The sequence below is a fragment of the Triticum aestivum genome, chromosome 2B (genome assembly GCF_018294505.1).
Source record: "Triticum aestivum cultivar Chinese Spring chromosome 2B, IWGSC CS RefSeq v2.1, whole genome shotgun sequence".
Taxonomy (NCBI): Eukaryota; Viridiplantae; Streptophyta; class Magnoliopsida; order Poales; family Poaceae; genus Triticum; species Triticum aestivum.
Window position 1 is genome coordinate 225791656 of NC_057798.1, and position 13587 is coordinate 225805242.

General features: G+C 44.6%; 1 protein-coding gene across 1 annotated transcript; it reads right to left on the reverse strand.

Annotated features, from left to right (window-relative positions):
• Nucleotides 1–6744: 6744 nt before the first annotated feature.
• On the reverse strand, nucleotides 6745–10550 carry LOC123044497 (calcium-dependent protein kinase 20). Its single transcript, XM_044467240.1, has 8 exons — nucleotides 9599–10550; nucleotides 9153–9276; nucleotides 8856–8999; nucleotides 8438–8590; nucleotides 8156–8271; nucleotides 7902–8069; nucleotides 7282–7512; nucleotides 6745–7165 (listed from the first exon to the last, which is right to left on the reverse strand). Exons 1-8 carry the CDS (start codon nucleotides 10139–10141, stop codon nucleotides 7013–7015), a joined length of 1632 nt encoding a protein of 543 aa, XP_044323175.1. The 5' UTR covers nucleotides 10142–10550; the 3' UTR covers nucleotides 6745–7012.
• Between the last annotated feature and the right edge of the window lie 3037 nt (nucleotides 10551–13587).

A 13587-nucleotide genomic window follows, 5' to 3' on the forward strand; every position in this document is an offset into this window, starting at 1 on the left:
GTGAGCATTGGGATTTTGGGGGATTTCACTGAGTCGGGCGGGAAGCTTGCGCGGGAACTTGCGTGGTTGCGCGGGAACGGGCTCACCAACGTTTTGCCAAAAGAGCGCCCCGCGCGACTGCTCAAGCTTGCGCTCGAACCGTCTGTGGCAAGCCGGCAGTGGGGTGACAAGACGTGCGAGAGGAGGACAAAAGGACACGTACACCTACATTTAATAAAAGAACGTTTGTGATTTATTTACCTACTATACCCCGTCCTAGTTTATAAGTAGGATTTAATTAATAAAATACGAATGCATGTCGCCAAAGAATATATCATTGCAGTCGTATTTGAACATAGTTTCGGTTATATAATTTTTGTAACATGCATTAACATTTTGCTGGTTAAATTTGAGGTTATATACCAGCAAGCGTTTGCCCACAACACACACGGCTTATTCCATCACAAACAGCTGGGATGGATCAATTGTATGCCATGTATTGCACACGCAACTCTAATCTGATTTGTGATTGATTTCTCCGACATCGCTCGCCTCTGCTCGCATCCCTCGGCAAGCTCTGCTCGCTGTTAGGCGCCGCAATGCGTTGTGCTTGCCGTTAGGCGCCGCGGCGCACTCTGCTCGCGTCCATCGGTGCGCTCGGGTTGTGGACAGCTTTTCCTTGCGTATTCAACTGCTCGGTTAAGGTGACCGTGGAGCGCTCTGCTCGCGTCCCTCCGCGCGCGCTCTGCCAATGGCTGGGCCTACGGACGATCACGTCGGGGGCCCATATGCATGCGGTTGCGCCGCGCGCATTTCCATGCGATGCAGTTACGTGCGGCACAATGGAGTTACACGCTGCGAATTACAAGTGCCATCAGGGCGTGCCGATTGATATTCCAGGCCGTCCGGCTTCCCTTTAATTCCCGCGGCCATTATAACCTTAGTCTCTTCAACCTTTCGATCATTCCCCACAACACAACAAGCACACCCACGACGATACATAGAGAGGGGATGTCTAGCGGCGCACCAATGGAGTTCGGCGAGCATAAAGTGGAGACCCACGCGAGGGAGATGGATCTCTCGGTGGTGTACACCATCGACCCGGCCATGGTGGACGACTACATCAACACCATTAAGCAGTTGCTTGCTGGAGACAAGTACAAGGTGGTCGGCATCGACCTCCTGTACACCGCCGGTGTTCCCGACAAAGATCAAAAGGTTGCCGTCACCCAGTTATGTGTGCTCCATCATGTCCTCATCTACCACTACTGCATGGCCACATAGCCTTGCATTAGTTTTGCCAAGTTTGTCAACAGCACCGACTACAAGTTTGCTATGGTTGGAACCACCGACGATGTAAAAGCGCTTAGGGTTACAAGCTTGGCCTACAAGAACCTTGTCAAAATCCGTGAGCACTACAGGGTCTGGGGCAGCACGAAGAAGGACTCCCTGGTTGAACTCGCCTCGACCATCATCGACCCTTACTATGAAAAGATGAAGCAGGATGCCTAGAGAACAAGTCTCGTATCCTGGCACAAGGCCTGGATGCGGCGACTGGATGAACCTCACCTTAGGTTCGTGGCCAAGAGCGTGTACACATGCTACGAGATGCATAGGCGGATCGTTGACATGAGGAAGTGCCTCGTTACCCAAATCGACGAGCTCGGGTCGAGCCACAAGCAGAGCAAGCATCACAAGTAGTAGATGATGATCAGATGATCGTTTATGCTAGTTAACCATGCATGTAATATATAGTTTACTTTGGTGTGGGAAATGGCATGTGTGTAGTAGCCACCTATGTAATTATGCATGTAATAGTTTACTTTGGTGTGTGCAAATGCCATGGTTGTAGTAGCCACCTATGTAAGTGGATGTTTAGTTTGGTTATGCAACCATGTCCTTATAAGTGTGTATATATATATGTTGTTGTTCTGTATGCAATCCCATCGCACAACACACATGTCTTATTAGCAGCAATCGTCTGTGTTATTATCGGTCTTCGTACACATTTCTGATTATAGACCTGTTTGTCGCATATCACACACATCTTATTATATTGAACTATTTATGTTCTCTTGTCTCAACACAAACAGTTCATCCGAGTGAACCGCATGTTGTATATCGCACACACCTTGATCTGGCTGACCATTTTTTTGTGTTTCCTAATCACAAATAGTTCATCCTAGTGAACATTATGCTGTTTATCGCACACACCTTCATATGGATGCCCATTTCTTTTGTTGCTCCTCATTGCAAACAGTTAATTGCACTGAACTGTATGCCCTACATCACACACGGAACTAAAATCTGAACCATGTTTGATGCATCCGTCATCGCAAATATTTTGCACCTTTTTTACGGTTTTTTACACCACCGTTTGTGATTAATGCATTGCACATAGTTTCGTCAAAGGGTCTCTGATTGTAGTGTCGCGTTAGCAGCATCCTGCACTAGTGTGAGATTCTTCATACTTGATTGTGGCATAAGCCATCATATAGTTGACATCTGGAAGCTGAAATTTATTGAAGCTTGAGGCGAGGTGGCGAGTTGATAATCTTCACGACACTCATTGTATATCCTTGGCGTTGATAACGCGATGCGAATCCAGGGAAGGTTGAGGTCGACCGTGGCAATTTATAAATGATCTCATATGAGTTGTGTCATTAACACGGCCGATGGTTCGTCCCGGCTGGTTGTTGAAGTTAACCAAACTGCAGTGTCGGCGACTTCGCGACACTCAAATTATCAAGGTAGTGAACGTGAATCAGCTAAACATGATGAACATGACTAGACGTGAACCCCGTGTGTCCTCAAGAACGCTTTGCTCATTATAAGAAGTACTTTCGGCTTGTCCTTTGCTACAAAAAGGATTGAGCTACCTTGCTGCACCTTTCTTACTATTATTACTTCCTACTTGTTACAAATTACCTTGTTCCAAAACTATCTGCCATTACTGCTTACAACACTTCAGAGAGTACCTTGCTAAAAAACCGCTTGTCATTTCCTTCTACTCCTCGTTGGGCTCGACACTCTTACGTATCGAAAGGATTATGATTGATCCCCTATACTTGTGGGTCATCAGGCTTCTTGTGATAGTTGGAGGACTACTACAAGTGGCAACATTCTTGCTCTTGGTTGGTGTAGATGGAACTGCATTGCTAATTGAAACATCAAACTATGGAGATGTATTCTTCCCCCTACTTTTCCTATAAAAGGGAGCAACTAGAACTATTCTCATGTAAAAGAAACATGGTATTATACCTAGAAAACAACAACATGTATTAGTTTGTACCTTCTCTTTGTTCCATTTCGAGGACAGACAGTTTCTCTATGTCCTACCTCCTCGCATTTTTGCATTTGTTCAAGGATCCCTTCCTTGATCCACCTTTCCACCAACTCTTTGTCCTCTGTTTTCTTGTTCTTCCAGCATATTTTCCTTGCCTTTTGGAATTGGTAAACACAACACAAAGCCTGTATCCACATGTGGCCACTAATTCTTGTCTGTAAGGGGCTCAATTACAGCTTCATATGCTACCCTCAATTTGCTCACTAAATAGTACTCATGTACATAATCCTCCATGTTAACAAAGTTTCGAGCTTGCAAAACATTTATGAAGGCTAGTGCATGGTCACAAGGCTTGCCCGTGTGCTGCCATTGCGGACATGTACACTCATGTTTGAGTGTTTTAATGACATGTCTTTCGTCCCTTTAGTTAACATTTCTCATCTCCACTCCAATCACCTGATGCTTTAGTCTTGAGATGTCCTACTCCCCGAGTCATTGCATTTAATAGTTGTATGAAAAATGGGAGTGTTGTCCCTAGAAATTTCTTTCCAATCATTATCCTCTGTCTAAATAGGTCCATAATCATCTCTCTAATCTTATCAGCTAGCTGAACAATCGGCAAGTCCTTGATATCTCGTGCCCAAGCATTAAAGCACTCGACAAGATTCTTATATATGTAGTCACACTTGATGTCAGGGTCGAACATGCACCTCATCCATAACAGATTATGGTAGTCCCTAAGGTAAGGATATACTTTCTCAGATGCATCAAACATCTTTGCCATGTGATGCTGATATTCTTCCGCCCTATGTGCCCTAGCAACAAGCCACAACCGTCCAAACACATCACCATGAAAATATTTCTAAAAATTATGCCACATATGCCTAAAGCACTCACGTTGCTCATCTTGAGGGAAAACCCTTTTAACAACATTTTCAAAACCCTTGCAAGCATTGGTACAAACAACAAATACTGGAGGCTCCCCTATTGGCTTCTTCAATTGATTCATGAAGCCCAATTATCTCCATTTTCATACTCAATAAAGTCATACGCCATCGAAACATCCAATTGTGACCACCCAAAGTAGTGACTACAGCTAGCTGACCATTTCATTTGCCATTTAGATGAGTTGAATATATAATAAATGGCCTACATCCATTCAGAAACCCATCTATGCAAGGCTTGAAAGCAATAAATAGATTGCTAAAATGTACTTCACCTTCAACTGTGATTGTACCAATCTCTACAATACTACCTGGAGACCTCAATTCTATCTCGGCCTTGTAGTTGTACAACATCCTGAAATTTCTTCCCAACTCCCATACAAGCTGGTCGTCGCCTCCTGTTTGCCTTTCCACACTGTGTGATAATCAAATGTGGCATGATGCTCATCCTGTAACTCTTTAAGTATCTTCACAACACAAATGGTTGGATCTTTCTTAAGCATAGATGCTGCCTTCTTGGCCACCCAAGTTTGACTTGTCATACTAGTCACTTTTCCACTTGTTGAGCTACAAATATGCTCTGTTTGATGCTTAACAACCTATAACAAAGAATGGTACAGATCGAAAGTTTATTACAATGACAAACAAAGAAAGGAAGGAATATACAAAGCACAAAAAAAATTGACGTTGCTTCTACAAACTCCTAGGTTTCAACAAGTTTGCTCCACTGAGACGGAGGCTCAGAAATGGCAACATGGTGCGTCGTCGATTGATGTAGGAAGAAGAAGACTTCGCGATCCCTAGCAATTTAGATGCATTTTTTAATTCATGTAAAAGTATTTTTGTAAGTGTTTGCGCTACTTAATGTGTGGCCTCGGGACCCTTTGGCAAAAATAAAAGATAATGCTTGTTAGAGATCCCCACTTTGTCAACGTGATTTGTTGAGGAAAAAGTTAGTTTATTTTGCGAACTGGACGTAACTCAGATGGTTAGGTTCCATATGGTGGAACCAACCCATTTGGGTTCAAGTCAGAGGCGGAGCTAACATCGGATTATGCCTAAGGCTATGTACCTTAAATGATGCACTTTGATGATTCTTTTGGTACTTCCTAAGAAGAAATTACAAGGGTGATCATTACTAGACCTGCAGCTATAGCCCTATAGCTCTACTTACCATAGGCCGGTCTTCGCCCTGGTTCAAGTCCTAGACATGGCATTGGTGATGTGCCGTTTTATTCTTTCGGATATACTTATGGGGTAGGGTGTGCGTACATGCATGCTTGCGTGTATAAAATCTTGAGCGGTTTTTCAACATAAAGTATCAATAGCATCTCAAGTGCATATTCTGGTTGGCTGGTTGCTGAGGGGTATAGGTATCAATAGCATCTCAGGTGCATCCGCTACAGCGTTTGAGGCAAGCTGTCGCTAGAAAATACGAGTTCCCTCAATCCCGGGTGATTTCTAGCGCAACTTGGCTTGAAAGGTGACATCTCGTCATCAAGAAGACAAGAACCAACAGTGCTTCAGCTTGAAATCGCAAGACCAACGAACTTACTCCCATTGGCTGCATCACCGACGTCATCGTCGTCGACTGATCAACTTCAGACCACCTTTCAGCACTACCGTACCTAGCATTTGTTGACACAAGTGTCGCCGGGTCCACGACGCGTTCATACATAACCGCAGCAGCAGAAGCTGCTGACCAGATAAGAAGATCACGACAGAGAGAGACCAGAAGGCGAACGAAAGGCCCCGTGCGACATCAGCCGAGAACACGCAGGTCAAAGGCAACTCGAACTGGTCCAAACATCCAATGCCCCCGGACCTAATCTGCCTCTGCTGGCTGCTGTTGAGGTGTCTGATAGAGGACGGCAACTCCCTTCCGGCCGCAGACAGTATGAAATACCCGTGCCAACCAACAAGACTGCAACTTGTGCCGACCAGATCCAACCATTTTTCTGGCAATGTTTAATGAGTCATCCTTTGCTCCGTGCCTGCCGAAATGCCATAGATTCTTGACCGGCTATCAAGTCCAACTTTAGGTGTTCAAATCTACCAGTTCCGTTCATCATATGCACGGACCGTTTCTGGCTAACAGACCGGAACAGGCTCTGAGCACTCCAAAAAGTAAACTCAGCGTGCTCAGCTATCATAACATAGTTATAGATTATGTTGTCAAGCTTTGGTGATTGCAGAATAATACACCCTCCCAATACTTGCAGAGAGTAATATATATAGACCCTTCCAGTTTATACACACACATTTTGCATATGTCGCATGTTACAAAATACTTCCTCTGTAAAGAAATATAAGAGCGTTTCGATGATCTAAATGCTCTTATATTTCCTTATGGAGGGAGTAAGTGCCATGGTTTTAGTTCAAAATTGTCATGCCACGACACTTATTTTGGAACGGAGGGAGTATGTGATTTTACTAGGAATTAAGCTGTCAATTTTACTTTCACCCTTTCAGCTTCAGAATATACTACCAACCAAACAGATGAACAAAACATTATGGTCAACAGAAGAGAGGAAATGCATACATCCACAAACTTTTTCCTCTTTCTCTTGTACACTACCTTTCATCAAAGGCGTAGTACTTTTTGTGATGGTCTGGATCACACAATCTACATACAAAATAAATCTTCAACAATCAACTAATGCTTCATCAGGATACCAAGCGAAAATTAGAGCGCAACAGAATACCCAGATGAACAAAAGAAATACTTGTCAACAAAACCAGGAAGCTACACAAGGTTGATTTTCATCTGGAATTCACAACTTGCCTATTGCGTTATCATCTACTATTGGGTACTTGTTATCTGCAACGATCCGTCCTTCTGCAGCTTCAAGCTGAGGCTAGTGAACCGTTCTCTCGAATATTGTCTCGAGGCTTTCCTCCAGTCAGTTCCGGCCTTCATCATTGCCACAAACTCATCAAAGCTTATCTTGCCATCCTACAATTTATGAATCACAATGTTCATCATTTCAGTCAGAGTCAAATGATAGCGGTCAAAGGACGAGAAACAAAACTAGCATGCTTTGCCAACCAGTTGGTGAGTTAACCACATACCTTATCAGTGTCTACATCACGGATGATGGCATTGATAACCTCTTCATGATTTGGTCCCAGATCATCAGCTAATGACTCCCGGAGTTCATCAATTTCAATATATCCACTCTTGTTCCGATCAAAGTATCCAAATGCCTTATGCAGATGTTCGTCATTGCCGATCTTTTTCAGGTGAACAGACAGAGTAACAAATTCTCCATAGTCTAAGCACCCATTTCCATCAGCGTCAGCCTGGTATAACATTCACATATGGTAAATATATAATAAAAACACCCCTCGCCTTCAACACATAGTAATATGTAGAAAGTGTATCCATCTAATGCCAAATGATCATTTCAAGTTCAGGAAAGAAAAACTTAAAAGAACATTTGCTATACTGCCTTACAAGTTCCTCACTTGAAATTTTAGAGGGGTGTTTCTACAATCTCTATCACTAGTGTGCTAACAATTCCATTTCATCCAGTTTACCAGGTATGATCTTTGAATTCTGATATGATACTTATGAAACTCAGTTGATAAAAGTGTGGAGATGGTGATTCTACATAGAAACAAAACGTTCCAGTCTAATAACAAAGAGTTGCAAAAATTTCTCAGAATAAAGAAAAATAATGAGTACTCACAGCATCCATTAGTATTTGGACATCTGCATCAGGCATTTGGTGGCCAAGTTTATTCAGACCAAGCTTCAGTTCATCAAAATTAATCATACTATCTTTGTTAAGGTCCATCTTTTCAAACATATCCTTTATGCCGGCCACCTCTTCTACCGAAAGATGCTCAGCTATGACCTGTAATAAATACAAATATGTAAGGAAATTCCAAGAAAGCAAGTCTAGCGTGAAAGAGGATTGCTTCAAGTCAGACTGAGGTATACCCTAAGTGCATGCTTCTTGAACTTGTTCATCACAGAGAACTGTTGAAGTCTGGCCTTAACTGTCTCACCCAAATTGACATTTGGAGCCTTCTTAATATTCTGCAACCAGGGATGATCTGGAAGAAAATACAAATAATGGACATGAGACACAAGCAATGCAATTAAATGATCTTAGGGCGGAGATCATCTGAAATTTACACAAGGCATGTAATTCTGTATCCGTTTAAGAAGAACAGAGGAATGCAATACAGTACAGTTAACTTGTGGAAATTTGATTATTACCAAGCACTTGCTGAGCTGTCAAACGCCTCCTTGGATCTGGGTTAAGCATTCCCCTGACAAGGTCTTTTGCATTATCTGAGACCCTAGGCCATGGATCTCTTTTAAAGTCAATGACAGACCGGATAATTGCTTGAGCAACACCTTGTTCAGTTTCTGCATTATAAATGGAAGCAACAAACATATTACTTAGAAAGAGCATTCAATAGGACAAGATAAATATATTTTTCTCAACCACAGTCCACAGGCCAATCACACCAGAGGCAAAATAAGGAAAACAAAACTTCAGTGTAGAAGGTGACACATGGCCCCTTTGTGCAGTCAGGACATAAGAAAACAGTCCACTTTTAGTATCCTAAATGTTTAATGTAGTTGACTGATGCCACCAAAACAATTGACCATTTTCAGGTACAAAACTGACCTGCCCAGAATGGAGGGACACCACAAAGAAGGATGTAAAGAATCACTCCTGCACTCCAAACATCAACCTCTTGGCCATAATTTCTCTTTAACACCTCTGGAGCCATGTAATAAGGACTTCCAACAATCTCAGTGAACCGCTCACCTACACATCATGAACAATTAGCACATTAGGCAAACAATGCAAAGTAAAAATAGACAGCATAAGACAGGCTACTATATCAGCTTTGTCCTCTGACAATATCATCGTAAAATGGAAAACTTCAGTGATAGCTGATATAGGATATCATGACTGTACCTGGAGTGAAAAAAACAGACAGGCCAAAATCAATTGCTTTCAGCGCCGCGGTTTCTTTCTTGTTTGCAAACAAGAAATTCTCTGGTTTGAGGTCCCGGTGCATCACTCCATGCTTGTGGCACATCTGATATTGTGAACAAATGCACACGTTATTCACTAAACAGAAAAAAAGGGAAGTTGCGGCAATCTAGTAACTACTACTACCAAGCTAAAGATGTGGTCCTTGATAAGCTAATAGCCCGAATGACAGCAAATGCAGAAATTAATTGCTTCACAGGATAGATCATAACCTATTCATTGGAACATATAGACACCAGAATCATGTGACAGGTAGCCAACAAATATTTCCACGGTGGATCACATCACAGAATGAACGCATCCCGTGAGTGTGAGGACAAGCTTAGCCAAAAGGCAAAGGAAGGAATCAAGGGGGTATTTATTCTCACCTGCACGACCTCGACGATGGTCTTGGTGACCACAGCGGCGGCGCGCTCCGTGTAGTGTCCCCGGGCGACGATCCGGTCGAAGAGCTCCCCGCCCTCGCAGAGCTCCATGACGAGGTGCACGGCATTGTCGTCCTCGTACGTGTCCCTGAGGGTGACGATGTTGGGGTGCTTGGGGAGGTGGCGCATGATCTCCACCTCGCGGCGCACGTCCTCGACGTCCACCGCGGTGCGGAGCTTCTTCTTGGAGATGGACTTGCAGGCGAGGGCCTCCCTGGTGGCGCGGTCGGTGCAGAGGTAGGTGACCCCGAACTCCCCGCGGCCGAGCTCCCCGCCGAGCTCGTACCGCTCGGCGATGTCCCGGCCCGTCCCCGTGGGCTCCCGCAGCACCACCAGCCTGGAGGCCCCCGGCGGCGCCGACCGGTTGTACTCGATCGAGAAGGGGTTGGGCTTCTTGCCCTTCCTCTGCTTGGGCTCCTTCTGCTGCTTCCCGCCGCCGCCGCCGCCACCGTCCACCGCCGGCGGCGTCGCACAGCAGTTGCCCATCTCCCGCCAACACACGAGGCTCCCGAATCAGGAAAAAAACAGCGGAGCCGACCAGAGGAGATCTGCGCGCAGAGCAGAGCAGAGCAGAGAGGGGGGAACGGGCCAAATCAAGAAAATGGTGGGCGGCGTGCGCGTCTGGTGTGGGGAGGGGGATAGGGGTGGGGATACGGGGGAGGGGGAGTGGGGTGGGGTGGTTAAATCGGTGCGGGGATTTGGTGTAGACGCGGTCAGCGGTGGCGGCCGTGTGGGAATCCGCCAGCGGCAGCGACGGACGGACGGACGGGGCCGATGAGATGAGGAGGAAGCAGAGGAGAGGGGGGCGACAGAGACCGGAGCCGGTCAAAGATCCCTCTCGCCGAGCAGAGCCGAGCCTTGCTTGCTTGCTTGCTCTCTGGAGTAGTAGTATGTTGCGTTGCCTTCTTCTCTCGTTTTCTGCCTGCTTGTTTGCTGCGTTTTTGTTGTTTATTTCCGTTCCATTTTTATGTACTACGCGGCTTTGTTTAATGGCGAGGATGACTTTGGGGAGAACTTTTTGGGGGAGTGATCAAGGGACTACGTATACTATAGTTTTAGGTAATAATAAAGGAAAAGGGTGGTTAGGTGGGTGGATTTAAACTGTCATCAACCATGATCTGTGCAAATTTTTGTGCTGTCTAATCATAGCAGCCAGCGCAACGTTTTCATGGGTACAAAAGAAACATTTAATCCCACCGTGGAAATCAAGCAAGGGGCTGCTGTCACGCCTCTCATAATCAACATCATGTGCTGCTCTCTGCGTTTTCTTTTGGCCTTGCAAGATATAAAGAGGAGGTAAAATGGACGAGAAGTGGGTGAGATGACGAGGGTATCTTCTCTTCTCCCGTACCATAGTTCAATTTACATCTCGTTCAGCAGTCTCCAGGACCTCCTTCGGACCATAGCCTAACCAAGCCGCAGTGCGGCATTGCAGCCTAGTACCAAAATTAGACATGAAGTGACTAGCCCTATTACAGTTCCGACGAGAATGGGTAATGCAAAAATCTCTCTCTCCCATAATATTGATGGAGCGTATTTTGATTTCTTTTCAGCTCCTTCTCTTATCATGTCGATGGCCTCCAAACAATCTGGGTTGATGTCGCCGGGTAAATTACTTCACTGTAGTGTCAGGGAAATTTCTTCTTTCAAAGCCAGCAGTTCCGCTTCCAATATATCTCTGCGTGAGTAAAAATGCCTACATGATGTAAAAAGGTGCATGATCTCTTATGCCGTTCCTGTTGAATCTAAGAGAACGTATAACTCGCTATTTTTTGTATTTATTTTGAAGTCTTTGAAGATTGTGATTTGTCATTATGCGATTTTACCATGTATCCTTACTGATTTCTTCCAAGGATATCAAGAATCCTACTAATTTAATGTGATGCATACCCCTTCGTCTCCTCCGGCGACTGCCCAGACGGTTAGGGTTTCTTCGCCTCCCTTTAGTGTTGTTGTCGGTCCACTCGTCTCTGATGGCCTTAGGGCCATGGACGCGTGGTGGACCTCAGCACTTCCCTGCGGGAGGGTTCCTGCTCTGTTTTTATGTGTTTTCTAGGTCGATTAGAGTTTGAATCCTAATTTGGAAGGCGGGGCGACGGCGGCTTCCTGAAGATGTAAATGGTCTTCCTGCCTAGCTCTGTCCCGATTGCGTATTTAGCATTGTTGGAGGGTGTGCGGGGTGTGTCTCTGACGGATCTCATAGATTCGGTTGGTGTTGGCCTTCGGTGGATCTCAGTGGTTTCAATCTTTGTTTGTGTGTTTACAGCTTGGATCCTTCTGATCTACACTTCTCTTCACCGGTAGCGTTTGTTGTTCCAGTGTGCTAGTCCTCTGGGGGCTTAGTGCGGCAACTTACCAGCGGTCTACAACGAGTCTTTGCTCGGCTCTAGTGAGGGGGGGGGGGGACGACAACTACGTGTCTTCGGCTCACTCCAGTGTTTGTAGTCGTTATTATGTGGTCTGCGAATATGGGTGACAAATAATGATGGTCTTTCTGCTGCCATAATATATGATGAATAGATCACAAGTTTTTTCCGCAAAAAGAATCCCTACTAGTTTCAGGTTTTACCAACAAGATTAGAGATGTCTTCATATGGAAGCATGGTCCTCTATCCAACCATAGTAATAGAGCATTTATGACGAGTTACAAAATATAAGATCATGTACGACAATACAGGCGGCTTGTCATCTGACTATGTTCATCTAAAAATACAAGGTCACCATACATCACTTACAAAGATAGTCGTGTGGAGGTGAAGAAAATTGCATGCTATACAACTTATTTCGTTGGCAACTTCCATTTAAAATGATTGGTTGCACTGCCTGGGCAGTTTAATGAGCTTTGGAGGCGATTTGAAATTAACTACATAAACATAATTAATAAGAGAATAACAAGGGCATAAGGTGCCAATCAAGTTTTTTGCAATCAGATGTAAGTGTTTCCAAATAGCCAAGAACGTCTTGTGTGCCCTCGCAAAAAAAAAAGCGTCTTGTGTGTGCCCAGACCCGCAGTGTGGCTTGGCGGGGGCCTGCGGTTTTAGATGTTAGGCTATGGTGCGAGGTCTGTTTGGTATTAGGCTCGGACTATTGGCACCCCCTCATCAAGTGAATAGGAGTAACTACAAATGTTGTCAAGATGATGGCTTCAGACGTACTGATGTATTATTTTATAAGGTCTTTGTGAATAATTAATAAACTATTTGCATGCATCGCCCAGATGCAGAGGCCGGGGATCTTCCTCCTTTTATTAAAAAAATGTCTTGTGTCAGTAGGGTGGATATTCGGAAAATAAAAGTCACATTCATGGTTAGTAAAAAAATCAAAGAACATGGACTAAGAGCAACTCCAATAGCTTCCCCGTAAATCTTTTCGTAAAGTCGTTTTACGGGGTGTCTGTATAATTTAGAAGAAGTTGTCTGATAACTACTTTTCTAAGCTTCCGTAAAACTTCTTCCACTAAACCTACTGCTTCCAATTTCCCATTAAACAAGTCGATGACATGTGTGACAATGGCCAGCAAGGTGCGGCGCGGGGCGGTGCAGCTGTGGCCCGACACGGGGGCGCTACCGGTGGCCTGGTGTGGCGCTGGCGCGGGGGCGGTGCCAAATCCAATCCCTTTGACAAATCGGATGTAATATTAGATATCAATGTTCTATATATATAGAAATATCATAGATAGAATAGACATATAGAATTTTTGGTCGGCAAAAAGTTTAGACAGTTTTCTGCCCGTCAAATTATATTGGAAGGGTACCTTCCCGTAAAGGTGAGGAGTGTTGGAGGGGGGGGGGGGGGGGGGGGGGGGGAGAGGGGATTATATCGAATCCTGTAAGATAATCCCTGACATAGAAGCTGTTGGAGGGCTATTTTTGTCTCAACTCCTCATAATTGGAATTTTTCTAAAGTAAAAAAGCTATTGCGATTGCTCTAAG